General features: G+C 56.0%; 1 protein-coding gene across 1 annotated transcript; it reads right to left on the bottom strand.

Annotated features, from left to right (window-relative positions):
- Positions 1-898: 898 nt before the first annotated feature.
- Positions 899-1,707, bottom strand: LOC150008096 (small ribosomal subunit protein uS12m). The gene has a single exon (XM_090278850.1). It carries the CDS (start codon positions 1,633-1,635, stop codon positions 1,216-1,218), a length of 420 nt encoding a protein of 139 aa, XP_090134976.1. The 5' UTR covers positions 1,636-1,707; the 3' UTR covers positions 899-1,215.
- Between the last annotated feature and the right edge of the window lie 19,784 nt (positions 1,708-21,491).

Raw genomic sequence — 21,491 nt, 5'->3', positions numbered from 1 at the left:
CGAGGCCCCCGGGCCAGGCAGTGTGGACAGACCCCGGGTGACCCCTACTCATGCCTGGTTCGTCTCCCGCAAGGAGCAGAAGTCACTCAGAACAATGTTCCAAGTCAGTCTGCTAAAACGTGGAATGTTCGGTGGCTTTTTCCTGATCATGAAACGCCAAAAATATCTTATGGATTTCTTTGTGAAAAATTTAGAAGGTTCAGAAAAGTATAAAGAGGAAATCAAACCCACACATGCGTCCACCTCTCCACGGTCATCTCTGTGGGCGCCTTGTGCTCCTCAGGCCTCTCTGATCTCTGCTTAGAACACTTAGACATACAATATACATACTATTCCTTACCTTTTCACTCAGTATTGTATATTATTGGATTTCCTGTGCCATTAAATAGTTTAAAGAATATGCATATTTATTTGATGGAGGCACCGCTGTTTATTTAAATGTTTTTCTTCTGTGGGACACGTAGGCTTACGTCTAAGTTTTTGGTTTTATCAACAATTCTGGAATCCATATTCTTAACGTGATTCTCTGTTTCTGTCCTGAAGGTCCTCAGAACTGAGTCTCAGAAGTGGAGTTATTGGGTCGAGGACGACAAAGTCTTTTAGGGTCCCTGATACTTGGAGTCTAGCTGCTTTGACAGGTGGTGTCGCCTGTTTATTGCAGCAATGACAGCAGCTGGAGTGGGCTCTGTCCCCCTGCGTCTCCCCCGGCGGGGGTGCTCAGCCCCAGGGACAGGCGTCCCAGGCCTAGGGTCTGTGACTGAGCTCAGCCCGGGCCCCTCCCCGCCATGGCCGGGAAAGGCTGCTGCGCCGCCCTGCGCCTCCGTCTCTCTTTGACTCCGTGGGTGTGGCAGTGCTGCCCGCTTCTCGGGGCCTCGAGGACGTTTATTTTATTTTATTTTTCCACAGGGTCTGTGTATTTATTGCAACCCCTTCCCCTTAGATGGCAGTACAGTTTACAGTTCCAGCAGAAGAAGCCTTCTGCACCAACATGCTATACAGGGATACCAAGGGTGTTGGCAGAGGGGCACCTTTTTCTAATTCACACCCAGGACCTCCATGGACTATTATTGGTAGTCCTGATGGAAGAGGTGAAGCAAGGATACGAACCAGGGCAGGCTACTTCTAGAGCTGGCCTAGCTTCCCAAAGATACTGTAGGAACCCAGAGACGAAGGTTCTTGTTCTGCATGAACCAGAGCACACCATGCGCCTGGTGGTCACTTCTTCTTCTGCACATGACCACAGTCATACTTGCCACGCACAACCTTGAGCTTGACGCCCGGAAGGTCTTGGGTACGGCCGCCCTCCACAAGCACGACATGGTGCTCCTGCAGGCTGTGGCCCTCTCCTGGGATAAAGCAGACGACCTCACGGCCGGTGCTGAGCCGCACGCGGCAGCACTTGCGGTTGGCTGAATTGGGCTTTTTGGGTTTACGAATGAATGTGCGCAGAACTACACCCTTCAGCTGCGGACGGCCTTCTGTGGCACCCAGTTTCGGAGGCGGCCACTTTGGAGGGCCCCGGCGATGCATCTGGTTCAGGGTAGCCATGGGGCGGGTGGCCCAGAGCTGCGGCACCAGGGCTAGACCATTACTTAGGGACGTGTTGAGGCTACGGAAAAGGCCGGACCAGGACATTCTGCCTCCTGCAACGTCCCTCCAAGGATACCTCCGACCTCACCGACCCTAGTAAGGCCCGCAGACACGCTCATCCGGCCTCTTGCCACTACTAGGAGGAAATAACCTCGAGGACGTTTACATGTTGCATGTAAGTACTTAGACATGCGCCCAGCACGCTGAGTTCTGATACGAGATCAGAATTCATAAGAACTCAACGAATTCTGATCTATTACCATTAATGAAGTTCTCTTCCAGTTTGGTTTGCACGACGCTCTCTCTGCTGCCTTAAATTGCATTCTTTGATCGGAGTGATAACCATCTTTGTGCTCTTTGGCCGGTTTCTGTGTGTTTGTAAGTCCGTTCGTGCCCACTGACTGCGCTCAGCTGGGGGGATCTCATGTCACAGACATGATGGTGGTCTGTGTCTGTTAAGGATATTAGCCTCATGCGTGTCACCTGCACTACAAACACAATACTTTGCGCACCTTGTAATTTGCTTGTGATCTTGATGTGGTCACGGGTGATGTTCTCCTTGATGGGTTTTCTGTTGCCTCTACGCTTAGCAGCCGGGCCTGCTCCTGTGAGTCTGTGATGCACAGTTTAGCAAACGCAGTGTTCATACACTCTGAGGCCTGATGGGAGGGTCACTAAGAGAGTCCATTCTGCGCCGAGGCAGCGTGTTTTAATTGTTCTGCCATTATGTGTTTCAAAGCCTGCTGGTTTCTCTTTCCCAGATTGCTTTGAGGTCCTTGGATGCTTTTTCTTTCAGCTATTTCAACACCTGGTCGTAAGTTCTCACACACAGAACATCCTTTTAAGTTGATGCAGAGGAAGTCTCCAAATTAATTCTGTGTCAGGAATGTGGAATATCCCTTCATTTGGGGCAATTTTTTTTTTTTTTTTGCAGGTTTGCTGCTCCTCCCTCTGTCCTGGCCTCTGGGTGCCTGCCCCCCCCCCCCCCCCCCGGCCTTCGTTTCTATCCCCAGAGCACACAGGAGCCTCTTCACCTCGGGGCCCGGGACCACGCTGCTCCCTCTGCCCAGAAGCTCTTCCTCCGCCTGCGGTCTCCCCCTTATTCAGGCCTCCTTCCCGTAGCCACATCCTCCCCTCCACATGCTCAGGCCCCTTGTCTGTGTTCTTCCTGTTCACTTGTCCCTTACTCACAGCACATTTGTCACCGGACAGGGGTCTCTGTGATGGCAGGAAGCTGCTGTGTCGGCGTCTGAAGCCCCGCTTCTTCCTGAGTGTCCCGAAGGGACCCCGTGGACTGGGGGTGGGGTGGGGGGGATGCGGCACACAGGTGTGCTCGCCGGGCACAGGACGGGCAGCGAGGGGACCCGCATCTTGTGTCCATAGCGAACCCTAGAAAGGCTGGTGAGCAGTTTCCGCCGGCTCACGCCGCGGTGGAGGAGAGAACACTCGATCTTCAGAAAACCCCCGCCACGCCCCGATGATCTGACCGGGAAACGCGCGGGCCGCTGCCTTTTGGGTCGCGCTGTGAGTTATTTCAGTCGTGCCTGCGATGCGGCAGAGATTAGGGCCAGCCCTCAAACCTCAGACAGCGGCTGCTTTCATCGCTCACGAGAAGGTAAGAGGCTTCAGCTTGGGATTCGGCCCTCTGTGCCCTGCGCCCCCCGAGGGGAAGCCAGCCCGGGCTGCCCGCCGCTCAGCGCTATGCACGGGGACTGACCAGCACAGACCCAGCTCGGCGCCTTCCTTCCCCACGACGGAAACCTGCGCACACGCGCCAGACAAACCTGCAACACGAGGCTCGGTGTGGGGGCTGCGTCCACGCGCTTTCAGCCACAACGCAGTGCTCTGAGGCGCCCGGGGACGCCCCGTCCAGTGGGGCTTCCGAAATGCTGAGAATGTTCTAGGTCCTCGCTGTCCAATACCGCAGCCAATACGCCAATGGCCAGTGCGCACTGGAAAATGGGAGAAACCGTGTTTTAAACTTCATTTAACTGTAATTAATTTAATGGCGAACCGCCGCATGTGACCAGTGGTTGCTAGATCGCACGGTGCGGCTGTCGGCAGTAAGTGGCATTTGGACGCTCGGCCAGGGTTAGCTGAAACTCATCGGGAGTCACGATGGTGCGGTCTCCCTGGGGGGATCGCTAGCTCAGGAAGGGAGCCTGCCTCTGCTTAAGTTTAAGGCAACAGATTCCAGATCTAGGACAGAACGTCCCTGCCCCTGGCTCGTACCCAGGGTGGCACGGCTACCTGATCACGGCACTTTCCCCTTCAAGCTTAGCAGCAGCTCTCTGATCTGTCCCCAGCCGTGGCGCGGGAGAGCCGCCGGTCACCGAGGATCGGGGGCAGCTCAGAGGGAGCCCTGGTCACCCCAACCAGGGGGCTGCGGCTTGGGCTCTGGGTCTCCCCCAAGATCAGACACCAGCCTGCTCAGCCACCTGCACACGACAGGCCGGTCCACCTCCCCGAGGACAAAGGACCTCTTTTCTGTCTTCACGCTGCCTGACACAACTTCAAACATTGATCTTCTGATCTCCGTGCCACCGCGAAGACTCGATGTCCGTAACGGGGGCTGGTCACAGGGGGAGAAAACCCAACGAGCGTTTACCGAGCGACCGGGCCAGGCGTGGCTGGGCGCCACAGAGGTGTGACGTCACTCAGCGGCGAGGAGAGCCACGTGGCAGACGACACCCAGCACCTCCAGTTGTCCTCCTTCTCCGCTGCGCCTCCTGAGAAGTCAGTAACTTTAATTCCTTCACCCACCCCTTCAGTTATACTAAGTAAGCGTCTGTGAGGCACCAAAGCCCCCGTGGGTGTTGGGAGAGGCAGTGGACCCCAGGGCTGGCCTCCCGGCGGTCGGCTCCATGGAGCACAGCCTGCGAACGAAGAGCCGCGGCCGCCAGAGAACAGAGCGACGGAGGAGACGAGAAAGGCTGCAAAGACGGAGCCTTGGCCTGGGTGCTGATGCGCGAAAGGGGGTCGCCAGGCAGCAAAGACCGAGGCAAAATCCTGTACGATCGCAGGGCGCCCTGACAAAACCTCGTGGCGTCCCTGAGACATCGCGGGGACCAGGTGTAATTTCCCGTGATTCCACGTTCTGCTCTGGGCGTGACTGTTTCTGCGCGGCTTGGAAAGCCATCGGTCCCTCTGTGGTTTCGTGACAAACTCAGAGCAACCATTTGGGGTGCAGATGACACTGAAGGGCCTGGGAACGCGTCCTGTGACACATCAGCCTGTCGCAGCGCAGAAGGGAAGTCTGCGGGGAAGGGTCTGCTGCTACCTCGCCGTCGGGGGTCAGGCGACTTCAGGTGTGAGTTACCTGGTCTATGAAATGGAGAGGGTGGTGCAGAGCTCAGTCTTCATTTTTTCTACTATTCTAAGAAACAATAATTGTCATAAAATTCATTCTCAGAATGAAGGAACAAAGAAAAGCGGTAGGCACTTCATTGGATCTGCCCTGCTAAGCGTACAGGCAAACAAAGGAAAAGAATAAGTGCACATCCAACATAAATTTGCACAGAGTGATTAATGTCTCTGAGAGTGTGATAAGGTGGGAGCGTGGGTTTCCGGATTCCGGTGGTTGGGGAAGGTGGCCGTGGTTAGGAAGAGCCCAATTATGAGTCAAAGCTGCACCATTTGAGGAAGAACTGCCTGATTCATGCAGACAATTCTGAAGAAAGAGACCACTATCCCTTGTTCTAAAAAGACGGGGGTAGTCATTCCCGGGACCCTGCAGAGGAAGATTCCAGAAGGTCCACTCAGGTCCAGTGGGAAAGGCTACTTCTCGCCGCTGCTGCCTGGACTGGAGGGAAAGAGGCTCCGTTTCAAACTCAGCCTCGGCCACGACACACCAGGGAAGGAGGGGTGTGTTTTCTGGGAAGAAGCTGCTGTTACCAATAATAATAGCAACGGCCGTCCGTGGCTGCTGCCGTTGTAAGTTCATGTGTGAGAACGTGTCTCATATCCAGATGTGACTAATGCCACATGTTCTTCACATAAAGAAAGGTAGCAATGCGTGTTCTAATCATCAGGGAGTAAAAACATTTGATTTGTCAGAAGGGAATCAGGAGGTGAATCCTTGAGACCAACAGGTGACGGTCTCAAGCTCCCACACCCACCGAATGCACTCCATTCCGACACATGTGCACGAGACAGGTGTGTGCCCGGCGCTGCGCCGGGTGCATGGCGGATGCTGGAGGGCGGAACAGACGAGCCCTGTCCTCGTGGAGCTTCCAGTCCAATGTGGGAAACGCGCTAAAGGCCCAATGCCACAGTCACGGCCGCCTCGGCGCCTTCGAGGAAACACAGTGGGGGCGGCTGCTCCCGGCGCGTGGCCTGGGTGCTCTTCCCCTGCAGGGCAGACGCACCGGGCAGCTGCCTCTCGGACAAGCGTCACTGTAAGCCCGCAGGCGGCAGAAGAGTTACTTTGAACTTTTCGGCTATAAACGTTACTAAAATCTCTGTTCTCGCCGTGGGAATCCAGCCTGTGTTTCGGTTGTGGCCCCTGAACCCCAGCAAAGTAACTGTGTGACGCAAACACTGGTCCCTTCAGACCCTGCTCGTGTCCCTCAAAGCCTAGCTCGCCCCACCCCGCAGCCGGGTCACAGCGCGTCCAGCCCCTGGCGCGGCCTCGGGTCCTGCCTGGGCTCCTGCTGTCGCAGGCGGGTCAGCCCGTGGGACGTGGTGCTTTTCTGCAAATGGCACCTTGCTCTGCGCCTTGTGAGGCAGCCCTCTCAGGGTGGCCGCAGAGGCCTCTCTCACAGGACATCCGGACGTAGAGGGGACGTCTTTGAAGATGCGGGAGGGGCTGGGGTCAAAAGCTTGTAAGAGGCAGAGCAAGTCAACCGCCATGACCAGCGAGTCCCGGACGTCACGGCTGAGCAGCAACCACGACAGAAGACGAGTTCCCCCCTCAGAGCGCGGTCCGTGGAGGCGGAAGGAGGCTGCCCCCCCCCCCCCCCCACAGACAAGTGGCTCCAGCGTCTTCTGGGCTCACGGAGGCCTCCCTGGTCCTGGGCCGCAGCGCCCCAGAGAGGGAAGGGGGCGGGTGACACGGGGGTGCGCCCGCCAGCCGGGAGGGGCGCTCCCCGGCCCACGCATGGGCACCGGGCCCACGCACGCCTACGGCGGGCACTCGGGAGCACAGGCCAGCTGTGACCCGGGAAGAACAGGAGGCGGGCTCTCCGGAGCTGTCCGCCAGGGAGCCCACGCGGCAGCAACGCGGGGGGCTTCACACCTCAGGCTGCCTCTGCGCTTCGGGGAGCTCCTCGGCCTTCTCACCACTGGGATTTTAAAGTAGAGCCTGGCTCCTGCCAGCCCTGCTTGCCCTCCTTTTACGCCCTCCTTCCTTCTCTCGCTCCGTGGCCGACATGCCTGTCCCTTCAGCCTAAAGGCTTCTCAGCGCTCCCGCCCCGGCCCAGCCCTCGCCGGTTCCTGGCTGCTTCCCCACGCTAAGGCCCCTCCGAGACCAGTGCTGGTTCTTCACTGGAGAATTCTTCCCACGACACAAGCGTGAGCCCTTCGGGAGAACGCGTGACATGTCTGTGCTCCTCAAACTGACGCAAACATGTTCTGGGGAACAGGAGGCCTTGTGCCTGGAAACTCAAGAGAGCGCGAGACAAAAACAGTCTGTCTGTGGCTCCGAGCCAGTCCCCCGGGGCCGCGTCCGGGCTCCACTGGCCTCTGGGCGTCCTTCCTTGGCACGCCCGCTGCTCCCACAGGAAATCTAAACCTTCCCAGCAGGACCGGGTGTGCACGCGCGCGCGCGTTTCTTCTCTTCCCTCGCTACCGTGTCACTGAAACGTGGCTCCCGCATCCGCCTGCAGGACCTCGGGAAGAAGCAGGAGGCCGCCGGGAGGGGCGCGCCAGTGTCCCCAGCCCGCCTCACTCTCTGCCTTGTCCTTCCTGGTTAAGTGCGCCAATAGGTGCCCTCCCCCTTTGAAGGCCGTTCAGGGCCGGCCTGTCACCTACAACCAGAAGCGTTCCCAGTCCTGTAACAAACAAGGCAGTTTTCCAACATCATCTTTTCACCCCCGAATCTGTGCAGCTCCTCCCCGGTATCCGATCTTAAACGGCGCACGTGTGTCCCAGGACAGAGCGCCCGGCCATCCGTCCCCCGGCCCGGGGCCCACTGCAGACCCACTCCTCCCACCCAGCGCAATGCTCGGGTGTGGACGGTGGGGCGCCTTCCCGGGTCCCCAGCTTGGGGACCCGTGAAATAATGAGCGTTGCTGTGCACTTTCTAAATGCACTTTTCAGCGGGGTGTCATTTGGGGGTGCAGGGCCCCTGAAACGGGGCGGTGCTGCAGAGGACAACCTCTGGCGTCAGGGAGGTTCGGCCAGCTTGCTTCCCGGAGGGTGTGAGGAAAACACACGCTGTCGGCCGCCAGGAGCAGGCCGACAGCACTCAGCGCCTCCCCCACTGCGAGAAGGGCCCGGTTTGAACAGAAAGGAAACACTTGTAGCTCCGTTTCCTCTTGGGCCCCAGCAGGTCTAAAAACAGCGGCCCTGCGAGCAGAAGGGCCTGGCACAGCTGTAGCGGCTCCCGCGCTCGCAGGGCCGTGGGGGAGGGGCAGGCTCGGGTGGGCACCCGCCCCGTGGCCCCGGCCGAAATGACCTGAACGCTGCCTGCTGCTGTTTCCCTGCAGGCCCGGGCTTCTGCTTGAATTTCAGTGCCTTCTTGGGGCTCCTCAGCCCCAGCAGGATACGGCACTTTTTAAAAAGTGAGCGTGAGCAGTTACCCACGAAAACGTCTGCCCACGGTCTCCATTGCTTTCCGCAATCGTGAGCGTTCACAACTCAAAGGGAGCGGGACTCCGGGGCCTGCGCTCGCGCCTCCCTCTGGGTCCCCCAGGGAGCGACCATGTGGGCCTCGTTTTCCTTTTCGTAAAACAGGTGCCGGAACAGCCCAGATGACTCGCCGCGGAGTTGGTGGTGACCGCTGCACTGACCACATAAACTGCTCATCTTCTGGTTTCTGACTTGGGGTTGATTTGAAAGAAATGGTTCAACACGATGGTTTGGTTGTTCAGTAGAATGTTTTATGGTAAGTTCATAGGTTATATGCTAATTTCCATCAGCAGAAATGATTTCCATGATCAATCAGATTAAAATTAACCCGGTTAAGAGATAAAGGGTAACTCATTTTCTTAAAGAAGGTTCTGAAGCCGCCACCTTTGGCCCGGTGGCCTTGGTCGGACAAACACCAGAACGAAGCCTCTGCTTAGCCGCTGTCCCGCGACCCAGTCCCCGCCCCGGTACACACTGTAACACTCCGGGCACGATGGCCTCCCACGTTCCTCTAGTCTGCAGGAACGTCCCACTGACCGGCTCAGCTCTGCGGCGAGGAGCAAGGTACCTGGGAAGTCTTGAAAATATTCCTATGTCCACCGAATTTCAACTTTGTGGATGTGGGGCCATGGACTATGTACTCAGTAATAAAAATAAAGAAAAAAAAAGAACTTTAATTAAGAATAATGCTCATCAGATGTGACTTCTTAGTGGGTAAGAAGGTCCTTCTGGGGTGACAAAATCCCTTACAGACAGACACAGGTAACGGATGCATGGCACCGCGAGGATACTAAATGCCACTGAACGGTACGCTTTACAGTGGCTAATGGTTAATTTTAGGTTTTTAACTCAATTTAAAGAAACTAAAAAAGCTCCCCAGGTGGTTCTGATGTTTGGATGCCGTGATTCGGGGAGGCTGTTTCTGGGGGCTGGGGAAAATACTTTTTTGGTAGGGGGAGCATTTGGATACATATTACATAGGAAATTATCTTTAATGTATCAACTTTTGCATAAAAGGTCAAAATTCCAGAGTATCATATGGACGCATAGAGTTAACATGCTCATCCATCCATTCTCCATCCATCCATCCATCCATCCGTCATCCACATACCCACCCTGTCAATACTTAAGGAGCCCTCCTGTGTACATGCTCTTTGAGGTCCTGTCCTATATATGTTGGGAAGCAGAGGGGAAGAGACGGAGATAAAGAAGATAAATCACTGCCGAACAGTCTGGGACTTATCATCTGAGAGAGAACTGGAACTCCCAGCTGCACCCACAAGGACCATCCCTAAGGAACACGGGCTCCCAGGGAGACAAGAAATCACATAATGGCATCTGGCAAACCGTGTCTCGGGGCACATTTCCCAGGGCCTGTGGCTTCTGCTCTGCACCCCGTGGTCGGGATAGTGGCTAGCAGGCTGTGTCCTGTCATTAGTAACAGCCCTCTGTGGGGAGAATGGTGTCGCTGTGGACAGACATCAAGCTGACTTCTATTTATAGCTTCTGGTGATTCATTAACATGCTACCTTAGTGAAGGCCAGCTCAGAGCCAGGCTTCTGTTACTTCCTGCAAAACACTCTGGAATATTCTGATGAAATATAAAGCAAGCTGTCCGTGAAACACCCTAGCGTGGGCCCGTCAGCCTTCCAGTGGGCGTGGTACTGAACACACTGACCCTGCTGCCCACGGCTCCTGTACCGCCCGGCGCCCAACAACAGGTAGGTTTTGTGTGAAGGGGAATAAAAAAGAAAAAAGAACCCACTGGCAGTCTTCCAAAGCGACCTGGAAAATATGTGAACTAACCTTCAAAAGTATTTCCGTTCCCGGAAGTCTTTGCGCCCTTTGTGACATTTCCACACCTGTGACCTTCACACTCACCGCTTCGGTTCCCACGGAGAAGTCGCGGTCAGAGGTGAGTCTCAGCTTGGAGGAGAAGCTAAGCTAAGACTTTGAAGCTGTTGCCCTCTTACCAGCTTAGTCTGGAAAACAATGTGTGTGGTTAGGCCCGTTCACTCCCCTGGGCTTTCATGAAGCCTGACGCAGGCGCCGTGCGGTGGGGGAGGGAGAGGGCAGGTCCCCATCTGCTGGGCCCCGAGGGGCCCGACCGCACGATCAGATATTACTCTCTGCTTTGCTACAAAGGTGGCCTGTGACTAAGACGACCGGAGCCAAGCGCTAGCGAGGGCTTGAAACACTGGCCCCTTCATGAGCTGCCGGAGGACGGGAAACACGGGGCAGCCGCGTTGGAAAACAAGCTGGCAGTTTCTCATTAAGTCACACCTGCACTCAGCACAGCGATGTTCAATCCACGTGACCCCTGACCATGCAGTCGGGGCACTGACCTCTCTCCCCTGAGACCGTCCAATGAAAAAGGACAGCAGCCAGCACAACAGTAGCCGTCTGGTGCAAACGAATCAAAATCACCCCTGGTTTTTGTCAGATTGGCAAAGCGTGTACTTCTTTGTGCCCTAGAATTTCAGTAATTAGGTGCATGCGCCCTGAGATGAGAAAGGCTGAACACCTCTGATTTAGCTGCTAATACAACCATTTCCCTCCCCCGAAGGAGCCGAGAGAACAGGGACCATGTCGCCCGGCGGGCAGTGCTGTGTGTCGTGGGGACAGAGCCTGCAGGCTGGGAAGAAGCGTCTCCCGGAGAGCCGCGTGGGGCAGGGTCTGAGGGCCAGTGGGCCGGGGACGCAGCCACGGGAGGCCGGAGCCAGCCCGAGCGGGCTTGCTGGGCCACGCACCGTTCTGGTCTCTGCTCTGGGACAGACGGAGGTGTGAAGCAAGGGGCGGAGGGAGTCAGGTGTCCTGCAGAGACCAGTCAGCGGGGGGAGGCGGCTGACGGTCAGGGAGAGCTCACCGTGGGCCTGGGCTTGGGTGGGGGGGTTGCGTCACAGGTGTTCTCTGTTGCGCCCCAAACCCCTGAGCTGGGGGTGCCGATGTCTTTTCTATAGGGCTGTTTCTGATAGAAGCCAGAAGGACGGATCACTTCCTTTAAAACTGGTTACAAAATACTCACTCTATGAGAAAGAGTTTATGTACCATGAAGGTAAGGCAGAGAACTCAATAAAGAGTCTGTAAAGTCACCTCCCTGCTTCAGAACCGGAGCGTTACCATTACGATCAGCTTGTTTAGACTACACTCTGGGCTCAGTTTTGAAAAGGGGTTGAAACTCTGCTGGGAATCCAGTGATATCAGGACTTCTAACAGTTAGTCTTGTAAGCCAGAGAAGAGGCCGCCTCGGGGGCCGTGGGAGGCCAAGTGGCGTCCACGTGAGAGTCTGCGGACGGCTTCCCAGGAGGGGCAGAAGGCTGAACAGATGACCGTGAAGGTGCTGATCCCCAACCCGAGACCCCGGTGCAACAAGAGGATGAATAACGGTTCCCGCTCTCTGAAAACAGAGTCCCCATGATGCCTTTCATAAGCTGACATGGCCTAAAATGGACTTCTGAAAAGTAGGGGACACCTATCAACAGCAAAGCTGTAACACTCTGGGGTGTTGGTTTCTGAAAGTCAAACGTGGAATTGTAGCTACTTTTTTGATAAGTTCTTTGGTTTGGGGGACATAAGGTGCAACCATGTACAGATATATGTATATAGTCTGTCCGGAAATACCTAGCCACTGTTAAAATAATGAGAACAGTTTACATCACATTGATGTCACCTGGCAGCCAAGGAGAATGGACTGGAACGTGCCTGCGTGAACAATGGCGCCTTCACTGTACTAGTCAGTGGGGGCAGTAGACGCTATTGAGTGAGCGGTGTGCTGTGTGGCCATCGCAGTCAAAATGACTGAGCAGGTAGAGCAACGAATCTGCATCAGATTTTGCATTAAGCTTGAATGTTCTTCTGTGCAAACTATTCAGATGATTCAGAGGACACAGCTGTGGGCAGCTGGTGACTGGCAGCTTCACCACGACAATGCCTTATGTCTCGTGCAGAAATCTTTGGTGAAACGTCAAATCACCCAGGTGACTCAGCCCCCCTACAGCCCAGATCTGTGCCCTGTGACTTCTGGGTTTTCCCAAAACTAAAATCACCTATGGAAGGAAAGAGATTTCAGACCATCAATGAGATTCAGGAAAATACGATGGGGCAGCTGATGGAGATTGGGAGAACTGTGTGGGGTCCCAGGTGCCTGCTTTGAAGGGGACGGAGGCGTCACTGTCCTGTGTAAATGTTTCTTCTGTCTTGTCTCTTCTTCAATAAGTGTCTCTATTTCTCACATTACATGGCTGACTGCCTTCGGGACAGGCCTCGTATATGTTCTATGAACAGCAATAACATGGGGCTGAAGCGATTGTAAGTTCTGGAGCCCCAGAAGTGCTGGGTTAGGAATCAGGATGGGAGAGTGAGTGTTTGAAACGGGAACAGCGGCAGCAGCCCTGTTTTCTGTCCTGCAGCGAGGCCGGCGGATGGTTGCTGTGGGCCAGCACTGCCTGTTTTCTGCACGAGCCACAGCCGAGGATGCTTTTACGTCTGACTGATTGCACTTTTAAATTTGAGATGATTGTACAGAAAAAACACACAAACTGGTTTATTGAAATTAAAAACTTACTGATAAAAGGACTCTATCAAGAGAATTAAGACAACCCACAGAATTGGAGAAAATATTTATAAATCATATCTGTTAAGGAACTACTATCCAGAATAGGTAAAAAATTCTTACAACTCAACAAGAAAAAAATAAAACAAAAAACAAGTAACTCTTTAAAAATGGGCAAAAGACTTGGATACATACTTGCCCAAAGAAGATATAAACAATGGCCAATAAGCATTTGAAAAGATGCTCAACATCAACAATCAGTGGAGAAATGCAAATCAAAACCACAGTGAGCTGGCCCTGCATACCCCTTCGGATGCCTGGTAAAAATTGGGGAAATAAAAACACCAGAAAACATCAGGTATTGACAAGGGCGTGGTGAAACTGGGACCCTTGGGCACTGTTGTTGGCGCGTGACACATGTAGCTGCACATCACGACAGTTCTTCCCGAAATTAAACATACAGTGCCACCTGACCCAGCAATGTCATGTCGATGCAACTGTCCGGAAGGACTGGAAGCAGGGACTTGAACATACATTCGTGCACTTGACAGTCACTGCGCCGTCGTTCACAATCGTCTAAACAACTGAATGACCGTGAGTGGGTGAAGAGATAAAGAGCAGGTGCTGCATGCATATCATCAAGTATCATTCCGCTTTACAAATGAATGGCACTCGCCCTGGCTGGTGTGGCTCAGTGGGTTAGGCACTGGCCTGCAAACCAAAGGGTCGCCGGTTCAATTCCCACTCGGCACAGGCCTGGGTTCTGGGCCAGGTCCCCAGTTGGGGGTGCACGAGAGGCACCCACACATGGATGTTTCTCTCCTTCTCTTCCTCCCTCCCTTCCCCTCTCTCTAAAAAGGAATGAAGACATAAAATCTTTTTTAAAAAATGAATGGAATTCTGTACCTGCTACATCCTGGATGAACTCAGAAATATTATGCTAAGTGGAATAGGACAGGCACAAAGGGACAAGACCTGCCTGACCCCACTTCCGTGGTTCACTCAGTGCCCAGATTTACAGCCCCTGGGGCGCCGTGGGAAGGGGCGGGAGGAGTTTTGTTTAATGGGGACAGCGGGTCCCTTGGGAACAAGTCGCGGCAGTGGACGGTGGCAATGGCTGCACCAACTGTGAGGTGCCAAACGCCACGAAATGGCAAACTTAAAAATGGCTGACGTGATCAACTTTGCGTGATGTGTGTTTCATCATGATCTAAAAAGAAGGGCTGCAGAGAGTGCCCATGTACTCTCTGGTTTCTCCCCACAGTCACGTCTTCCAGAGCAACAGGCAACCAGGACGCGATGCGGGAACCCACTGATTTGCCCGGACGTCCCCAGCTCTGCATGTGCTCACACATGTGCTATTTACATTTTTAAATGACTGAAAGTGATCCAAAGACTGATACTGTGTGACACATGAAAATTACATAACATTCAGCGTTCAGCATCCATAGATCAAATTTGATTAGAAGATAGTCACACCCATTCGTGTGCATAATCCCCACGTCTCCTTTTGTGCCGGAGCAGCAGAGTTAGAAGTTGCGAGAGAGACATGTGGCCCGCGAAGCATAAAGTATTTACTGTCCGGGCCTTTATGGAAAAACAGCTTTCTGACCCTGGCCCTGGAGTACAGTCAGCTGCCCCTCCCCCCAAAAGGATCATGAGTATGAAGTAACTTAGGGGAAACTCTGTACAGTATGTATTGCATGGCTCCAGGCAGAAGAATCGTAGAGAAAACGGAGAATTGTCCAGGGCTGTGTTTACAGAACTCAGAACCTGCGCTGGTGCCACGTGGCCGTGCCGGGAACCCTCACTGCTCCCAAGGGCTGCTCCTGGCTCTTCTTGCCACAGCGGGTGTTGGGTTTCTGTTTTTGTTTTTGTTTTAATCTTGTACCTTCGGTCATTGAACCAATGGATGTGCTCTTGAGGCAAGTAAGAGAAAACACACTGAAAGTAGTTTAAATAATAAGAAAATTATATGACCTCTCATTAAAATCTGCGCAGTGAGGGCCTTCCAGAGTCGGCAGTTCAGTGGCCCGGACGTGCTCCAGGGCCTGGTGCCTGCCGTCCTTCCCTCCAGTCCTCACTTGCTGCGTGGCCGCCCCGGCCCGGGCATGACAGAGGCGGATGGCCCTTCCTCCGCTCTGTGGTAAGGACGATGAAGACTCTCCCAGAGATCGCCCTCCTGACACGCGTCACGAGCCCACGCCGGCCTTGGCGGAGGAGCAGAGCACTCCGTGACCAGCCGGATGAGGCCGTCTTCACCCCCGCAGCAGGGGAGGGCCTGGTCCTGAAACCCAGGGTCGCTGGTAGCTGAGCGAAGCTGGGCTGTGCCTTCCCAGAGGAATGTCCGGCCTGCGTGTCAGGCGGCAACGAAGAGTGTCGCCGGAGTCGCAGCCTCCGCTGTGGGAACCTGCGGGTCGGGAGGCGGGCTCTCGCCAGGCACCGAATCTGAGCCTGGACGTGCCGGGCCGGCTCCAGGACGGTGAGGAACCAGTTCCTACTGTCGATAAGCCACGGGCTGTGGGGCTTGGTTGGGGCAGCCCGAGCCGCGGACACACCGGGGGCTGCCTGCCCCCCTCGGGTCCCAGAGTCCTTCTGAACAGAACGCTGGCTTTCCTTTCCCAGGGACCCCGCCCCGTAGCGGTGAGCTGGGTCTGGGGGGGAAATAAACCGCACGGGCCCATCTGCTCCATACAGAATCTCAGACCCACGGCCACGCCGCTCGTCCCCCAGGAGTGGGAGACGCCTGAGAGCGGCGTGTGTGCCTGAGACGGAGAAGAGGTTGTGGGATCAGTGGGGTGGGGGGCTTCCATGAGATGGAATGTCAGGAGCTGGGGCTTTGTAAGGGGGTGGGCTGGGGGCCTAGAATACGGGACAGGGGCACTCGGAGCAAAGAGCACTAGAACCAGGAGCGCCTCTCCATTAGGTTCTGTTCTCTCTGGCCAGACTCCGAAACCCTGAGCGATCAGAAGCTTGAGAGGGGGGCCCAGAGCCCCCCATCCCTGCTGAGCAGCAGCTTCCTCCACCCTCAGGCCACCCTGGCACTGCGCCCCGCCTGCGTCCCCACAACCAGAGTGCCGTTGGAGAGGGTCCGGGGAGGCTGGGCCTCTGCCTCCCGCGGTCAGACCTCTGCCCCGCCTGGGTTACGTGGGAGGCCTCTCCTAGGGCCGGAGGGACGTCACACTGTTGTCTGGGCTCTTAAGAGCCGTTTCTGGGTGCATTTCGTTGACATCCTGGGTACAACCTGGATCTCAGAGCACAAACACCATCACTGGGCACGGGCCAGATGCAGAGGGAATGGGAGACTCCTCAGCCCCGACTCAGGAGGGCGCGGGGGCCGGCGCCGCCCACACGGGGGTGAGGCGCACAGGCAGCGACTCCGTGTGGGCGTCCGGGCATGAAGAGCAGACAGGTGGGGACACAGTGCGCCGCCCTTACAGGAGAGCCGGGGACAAGCCCTCCCGGTGGCTGCCCACAGCGCAGCACGTTCTCCTGTGGGGAGGGGTGGGGGCGGGGACTCTGGAACACCGGTGCGTGCACACTGCCCACTGAGGAAAAAGCGTAACAGTCCGTTTTCTAGAAGGAGGAGGAAGTCCTGCCTTCAGGCCCTGCTGTCACTGTTCCAACACACACACACAGGCACACACACAGAGACACAGAGACACACACATACACACACAAATGCATGCATGCATGTGCACACAAATACACGTACACACTACACACATGACACGTGCATGCACACACATGCTTGTCTCCATTCTCAGGGGGAGGCCTGGCTGAATAAAGAAAGGTTATACCTGTTTTTAAATATACAAAGGAGCCACAATTAAGGGAACTAGACAATAAACCCTCGTGGAAAATGGCTCCCTCCTACACAGTGGTGGAGTCAGATTGTGTGGGTGCTGAGGCTCATGCAATCGGGCTGTGGGGTTCAGAATGAGTCACCCCAAGATGTGTCTCTGTGGTACACGGATTCTTCTGAGCTGAAGGCAGCTGAGACCTGCGGCCCAAAATGACCTGGAAGAATTTAAACTGGGGGCTTGTCCACAGGCTGGTACCAGAGATAACACTTTATGGCAGAGAAACCTCTCATTACCGATCATCTGCTCCTCTTATCACCCTGGGAATGGCCTCCCCCGCCCCCGCCCCGGAAGCCCCAGGGCCGGTCACTCATATGTCACAGGGACCTCACTTATCTGTCTGTGTTCTGAGCCTCTCAGGCACGTGGGTTCCCGTGGGCATCTAGGGAACTCAGTTTGGTAACTTTTTCCCGTTAATCTGCCTCATTAGACTTAATTACCGGAGCAGCCGGAAGACCCTAAGGGGGTGGCGTGAACTCGCTCCACGCCCCACAGGCGCTCTTTAAGAAAAATAACACCAAATTATGAATGTCACACTGTGTGAAACGCTGACAGGCTTCGGAAGCGCTGACCTCCAGTGAACGCTCAGCAGCCCAGGCCCTGTGGACCCGGTCTGACCGGATAGAAACTTAAACTAGGCCTCCACGGCAGAGGAAACATAGCTCTACTACTTTAGGCATATTTCTTACCAGCTAAGGAGCAGAGGAAGCAAGCAGAACTCCTGGGGCTGTGTAAATGCCTGAAGGGAAAACTCTAATTGTGTCAATTGATTGTTGTTATCTAAAACGGGAAAATCGCCCTGGCTGGTGTGGCTCAGTGGACTGAGCACCGGCCTGTGAACCAAAGGGTCGCCGGCTCGATTCCCCGTCAGGGCACTGGCCTGGCTTGTGGGCCAGGTCCCTGGTTTAGGGCACATGAGAGGGAACCACACATTGATGTTTCTCTCCCTCTTTCTCCCTCCCTTCCCCTCTCTCTAAAAATAAATAAAATCTTTTTTAATAAAGAAAGAAGAAAATTAAAAAATAAAAATAAAATGTGAAAATAAATCACAACACATCCCTGGAGCCGGGAGGTGTCAGTCCCTTTCTTCCGAGATGAGGCCATTTCCCAGGAAGGCTGACAGTGCCCCAGGGGTCCTACGGGCCAGCAGGCGCCAGCGTGCAGAGGGCAGTGAGGGGCCTGCAGATCAAGCTGCCCTCATTCTAGGCTTCACCGACTCTCCATACCCGGCACTAGCCCACCCCCTCCTCCTAGGAGAGGAGGCGGCTCCCGGCCTCTGATACTGCAGCCTTGGAGCTGTTTTTGACAAGACCCCGAAGAAACCAAAGCCTTTATTTTCTTTGAGAAAACTGAAGATGTGGCAGGTCCCAGCATGTTCTTTTTAAAAAATGGTGATTCACCCTCACTCCCATGTGGGACTCTGAATACGGGCGTCCTTGGCACTCACCCAGGGGCCGAACCGGGGACACATGGGACATGATCTGCTCTGCGAAGCCCACGCCAGGAAGCCGGGAGAGTCGGATGTTTTTCAGTGTATTCTCTGGACAGTCTGTCTTCACTAGAAACCCGTTTTATTTTAACTTCTCGGATGCAGAACCAGGACCTAGCCACCTCCCAGGAGCTGTGAGAGCGTTGACTTCACGTTTGTAATGAAGGAATCTGAAAACGGAGAAGCCAGAGGCAAAAACAGTCTCCCACCTGAAAAGCAGAAAGCCTGGACTTGCAGAAAGATGTTGCACCTGACTCAGAGAAAAATTAGTTATTTAAAAGTGAAACCTTGAGCGCACAGGTTTTGCTGAGTGCTTCCTCTTGGTTTCTTGTAATTTTATTCGGGGTTTAAGCGGTGCTAGCAGGTTTGCTACACAATAGATTTCCTGCAGGAGAGGAGAGTCAGAGGTTGAGTTTATCTGAAGGAAGGGAGGCCCCCTGATGACTAATGCAAAATGAGAAGTGGTCAGATTTTTGAAAAGGCCCCAGTTGGCTGAACAGGGCAAGATTCCCCTCCCTCGGGAGCCGGGAGCCAGAAGCCTCAGGGTAACTGCTCCGGGCAGGCCCTGGGCAGAGGGCGGAGGAAGCGGGGCTCTGGGCCCAGATCCGAGGCAGAGCCTGGGACGCTCAGGCCCGCTCTCTGGTCTCCTGGCTCTGGGTCTCGGGAGAAGCTGGGGACGCCTTTCAGAACTGACGTTTTTTCTTAGGAGGCCGCAGAGCCGCCAGGGAAAACACAGCAAGCTGATTGACAAACGTGCTTTATCAGGATGGCTGGGCCCTGCTGCGTGAGAAGGAAAAAAGGAAGGACAGGGGGGCACATCCCCGCTCAAGTGCAGCGGCCGGGAGGGAACGCTGCCGGGCTTCCGAGGTGCTCGGCTCCCGTGAGCGCTCGGCAGCCCAGGTGGCGTGGAGAGGTCTGGCCGGGGAGCAACGTAGCCAGACCTTGACGTTAAAGGAAACATGAGTGTGTGACTTTCAGGGCACAGTCCTTCCAGCCGAGGAGCAGAAGAAGCAGGCAGAACGGCCCGCCGCCCCCACTGCCCAAAGGCCCGCAGGGAACCCAGCAAACAGAGATGGGGCAGTTCACCCTGAGGACCCCAGAGCGGCCCAGTGCCCGCTGCCCCGTCTGCCCCGGGCGAGGGCCGTGCCCCAGCCAGAAGGAGCAGTTAGCTAACGTGGCGGAGGATCGAGGTGCCGCCCGGCAGGAGCGCGGGCCCCTCGGGAGCCGCCCCCCAGAACCCCGACTCCCTGAAAGCAAGCGGCTCGGCTCAGAGCCCGGAGCTCCGGCGCGGGGCCTGCGGGGAGGGAAGCTGGACTCCAGGCCCTGACCCCCGCCCCTGTCCCTGCAGGTTGCTACCGCCGGGTCTCCTTAAAGCGGGCGGGACCCCTGCTGTGGCGTTTCTGAGAAAGGGCTCATTGGCCGGGGACGCCCTCCGCAGACACCCGTCGCAGCAGGTACTGAGCGCGGCTGAACCAAAGGGCTTCACAAGGCTTCTCCTCCGACAGCCCCTTCCCAGCCGCTCTCTCGACACCCCCAGATCAGCAAGGGCGTCCTCGCTGGAGGAGGGAGGCCAGCCCTGTCGTTTCCCGGCCTCATAAGCCTGCCCATTTCCCACCATCAAGCCGCAGCCAGGGACCCATTTCTTCAGGAAGCGCCCCTCCTCCACTCCAGCACCAGCCCGCCCCCACCCAGGGCCGCACCCCTCCTGTCTGGGACTCACCCCTTGCCCTGAGTGCCCCTGTCGTGGGGGGAACTGACCTGCAGGGAGCTTCCTCTTCCCGCCTTCATGGACATTTTGTCTTTCTCAACTTTCAAAGTCGTACTTTCCACATCCAGGCGCACCTCGGAGAGAGACAGCGGGGTGGGGGTTCCGGACAACCCGCCTTCCCCGCAATGAAGCGAGTCTCGGCCTTGGTGCCGGTGGAGGGGGTGTGTCCGGCCTTTGGTCTAAGACACGCGGCAGCTGTGAGGTCAGGAGCCACGCCTGCCTGGGCACAGAGGGGCGGCGCCACGACCACCCCTGCCCCGGCCCCCTGCTCGCCCACGGTCACACCTGCGTATCCACGCCCCCTGCTCCTTCCCCGGCACATCTAACGTCAGGTGTGACGCTTCAGCCCTAAACGCTTGAGTTTGCGTCTCTAAACATGGCGCTGCCCATGCCTCACACACGGCGTTAGGATGACGCCTGACAAAGTGCACAGCAGTTCCCAGCTTTGCCCCCGGTTTGTCCCACCAGCACCCCCACTGGGGCCCCAGGTTGGCTGGTCCCTCCCCCTCCCCCAGGTTATTGACTTGCTGGGGGGCTGGGGGCGGGAGCCTGGCCTTCTGCCCAAAGCCCCTTTTCATGCTTTGGCCTGGAGAGGCAAAGTCTTTGAACTTGGGGTTCCGTCTCAGTGAGGGCAGCCAGCAGCTACCGTATTGGATGAAGGGACCACTCTCTCATCCTAAGCTCCAGAAGCTCGTTAGGCTTCTGAAGTTCACCCCAGAAAAACAGCTTGTTTTTCAATGACCTAAGTAGGTCCCAGCCCCACCGGACGCTTGGGCCGGCTCCAGGCAGTAAGCCACTGCCACCGGCTGCTCCTGCTAGGAAAAAAGAAAGAAGAGACGTTTCATTGATCTGCCTGAGACATGAGTTGCTGTGTCCACAGGGAGTGGCCTTGGCCTTGACCCAGAGGCACCCCCAAGCCAGCCAGGCACCCCCAAACCAGTGCAGCTGGGGGCCCGGGCGGAGGGCAGGGCCAGACACGGAGTCCCAGGAGCCCCGGGCCCCTAGCTGGGCCCCAGGGCAGCGGAGGGGTGAGGTCAGGGCAGGGTGTGGGCGGCTGGAACCCGGAGGGACCGTTTTTTCCAGCCTGGTTTGGAAATCTCACTGCTGACTCTGGCTCACTGGACTCGGATTTGTGTTTACTTTCCAACAGAGAGGGTCCTCAGACAGCCGCCCCGCAGGGTTCTTCCCGAGCCCGGTCAATGCTTGACGGGTAGTGAGGGGACAGACAGGGGAGCGGGCACTCTGACCCAAATTCTCGAGGTTCGGGTCCGTGACAGCTGTTCACCTTCTGGCTCCTCTTACGAGCTCTGCTTCCTGTTTTCCTCTCGCCACGCTGCCCCCCTTCCCACCCTCATTTCGGTGGCGCCAAAATCAGAACATTACTTGGTCTTGAAATAGTCGTGGCGGAAGCTGATGAAATCTTGCTTTCCGGGGTTTTAC

Source organism: Furipterus horrens, unplaced genomic scaffold (genome assembly GCF_987537825.1).
Source record: "Furipterus horrens unplaced genomic scaffold, mFurHor1.1.pri manual_scaffold_5, whole genome shotgun sequence".
Lineage (NCBI taxonomy): Eukaryota > Metazoa > Chordata > Mammalia > Chiroptera > Furipteridae > Furipterus > Furipterus horrens.
This window is presented reverse-complemented; position numbering and strand designations above follow the sequence as displayed.

Coding starts and splice junctions, on each gene's coding strand:
- LOC150008096 (XM_090278850.1), bottom strand. CDS start 1,635: ATGTCCTGGTCCGGCCTTTTCCGTAGCCTCAACACGTCCCTAAGTAAT.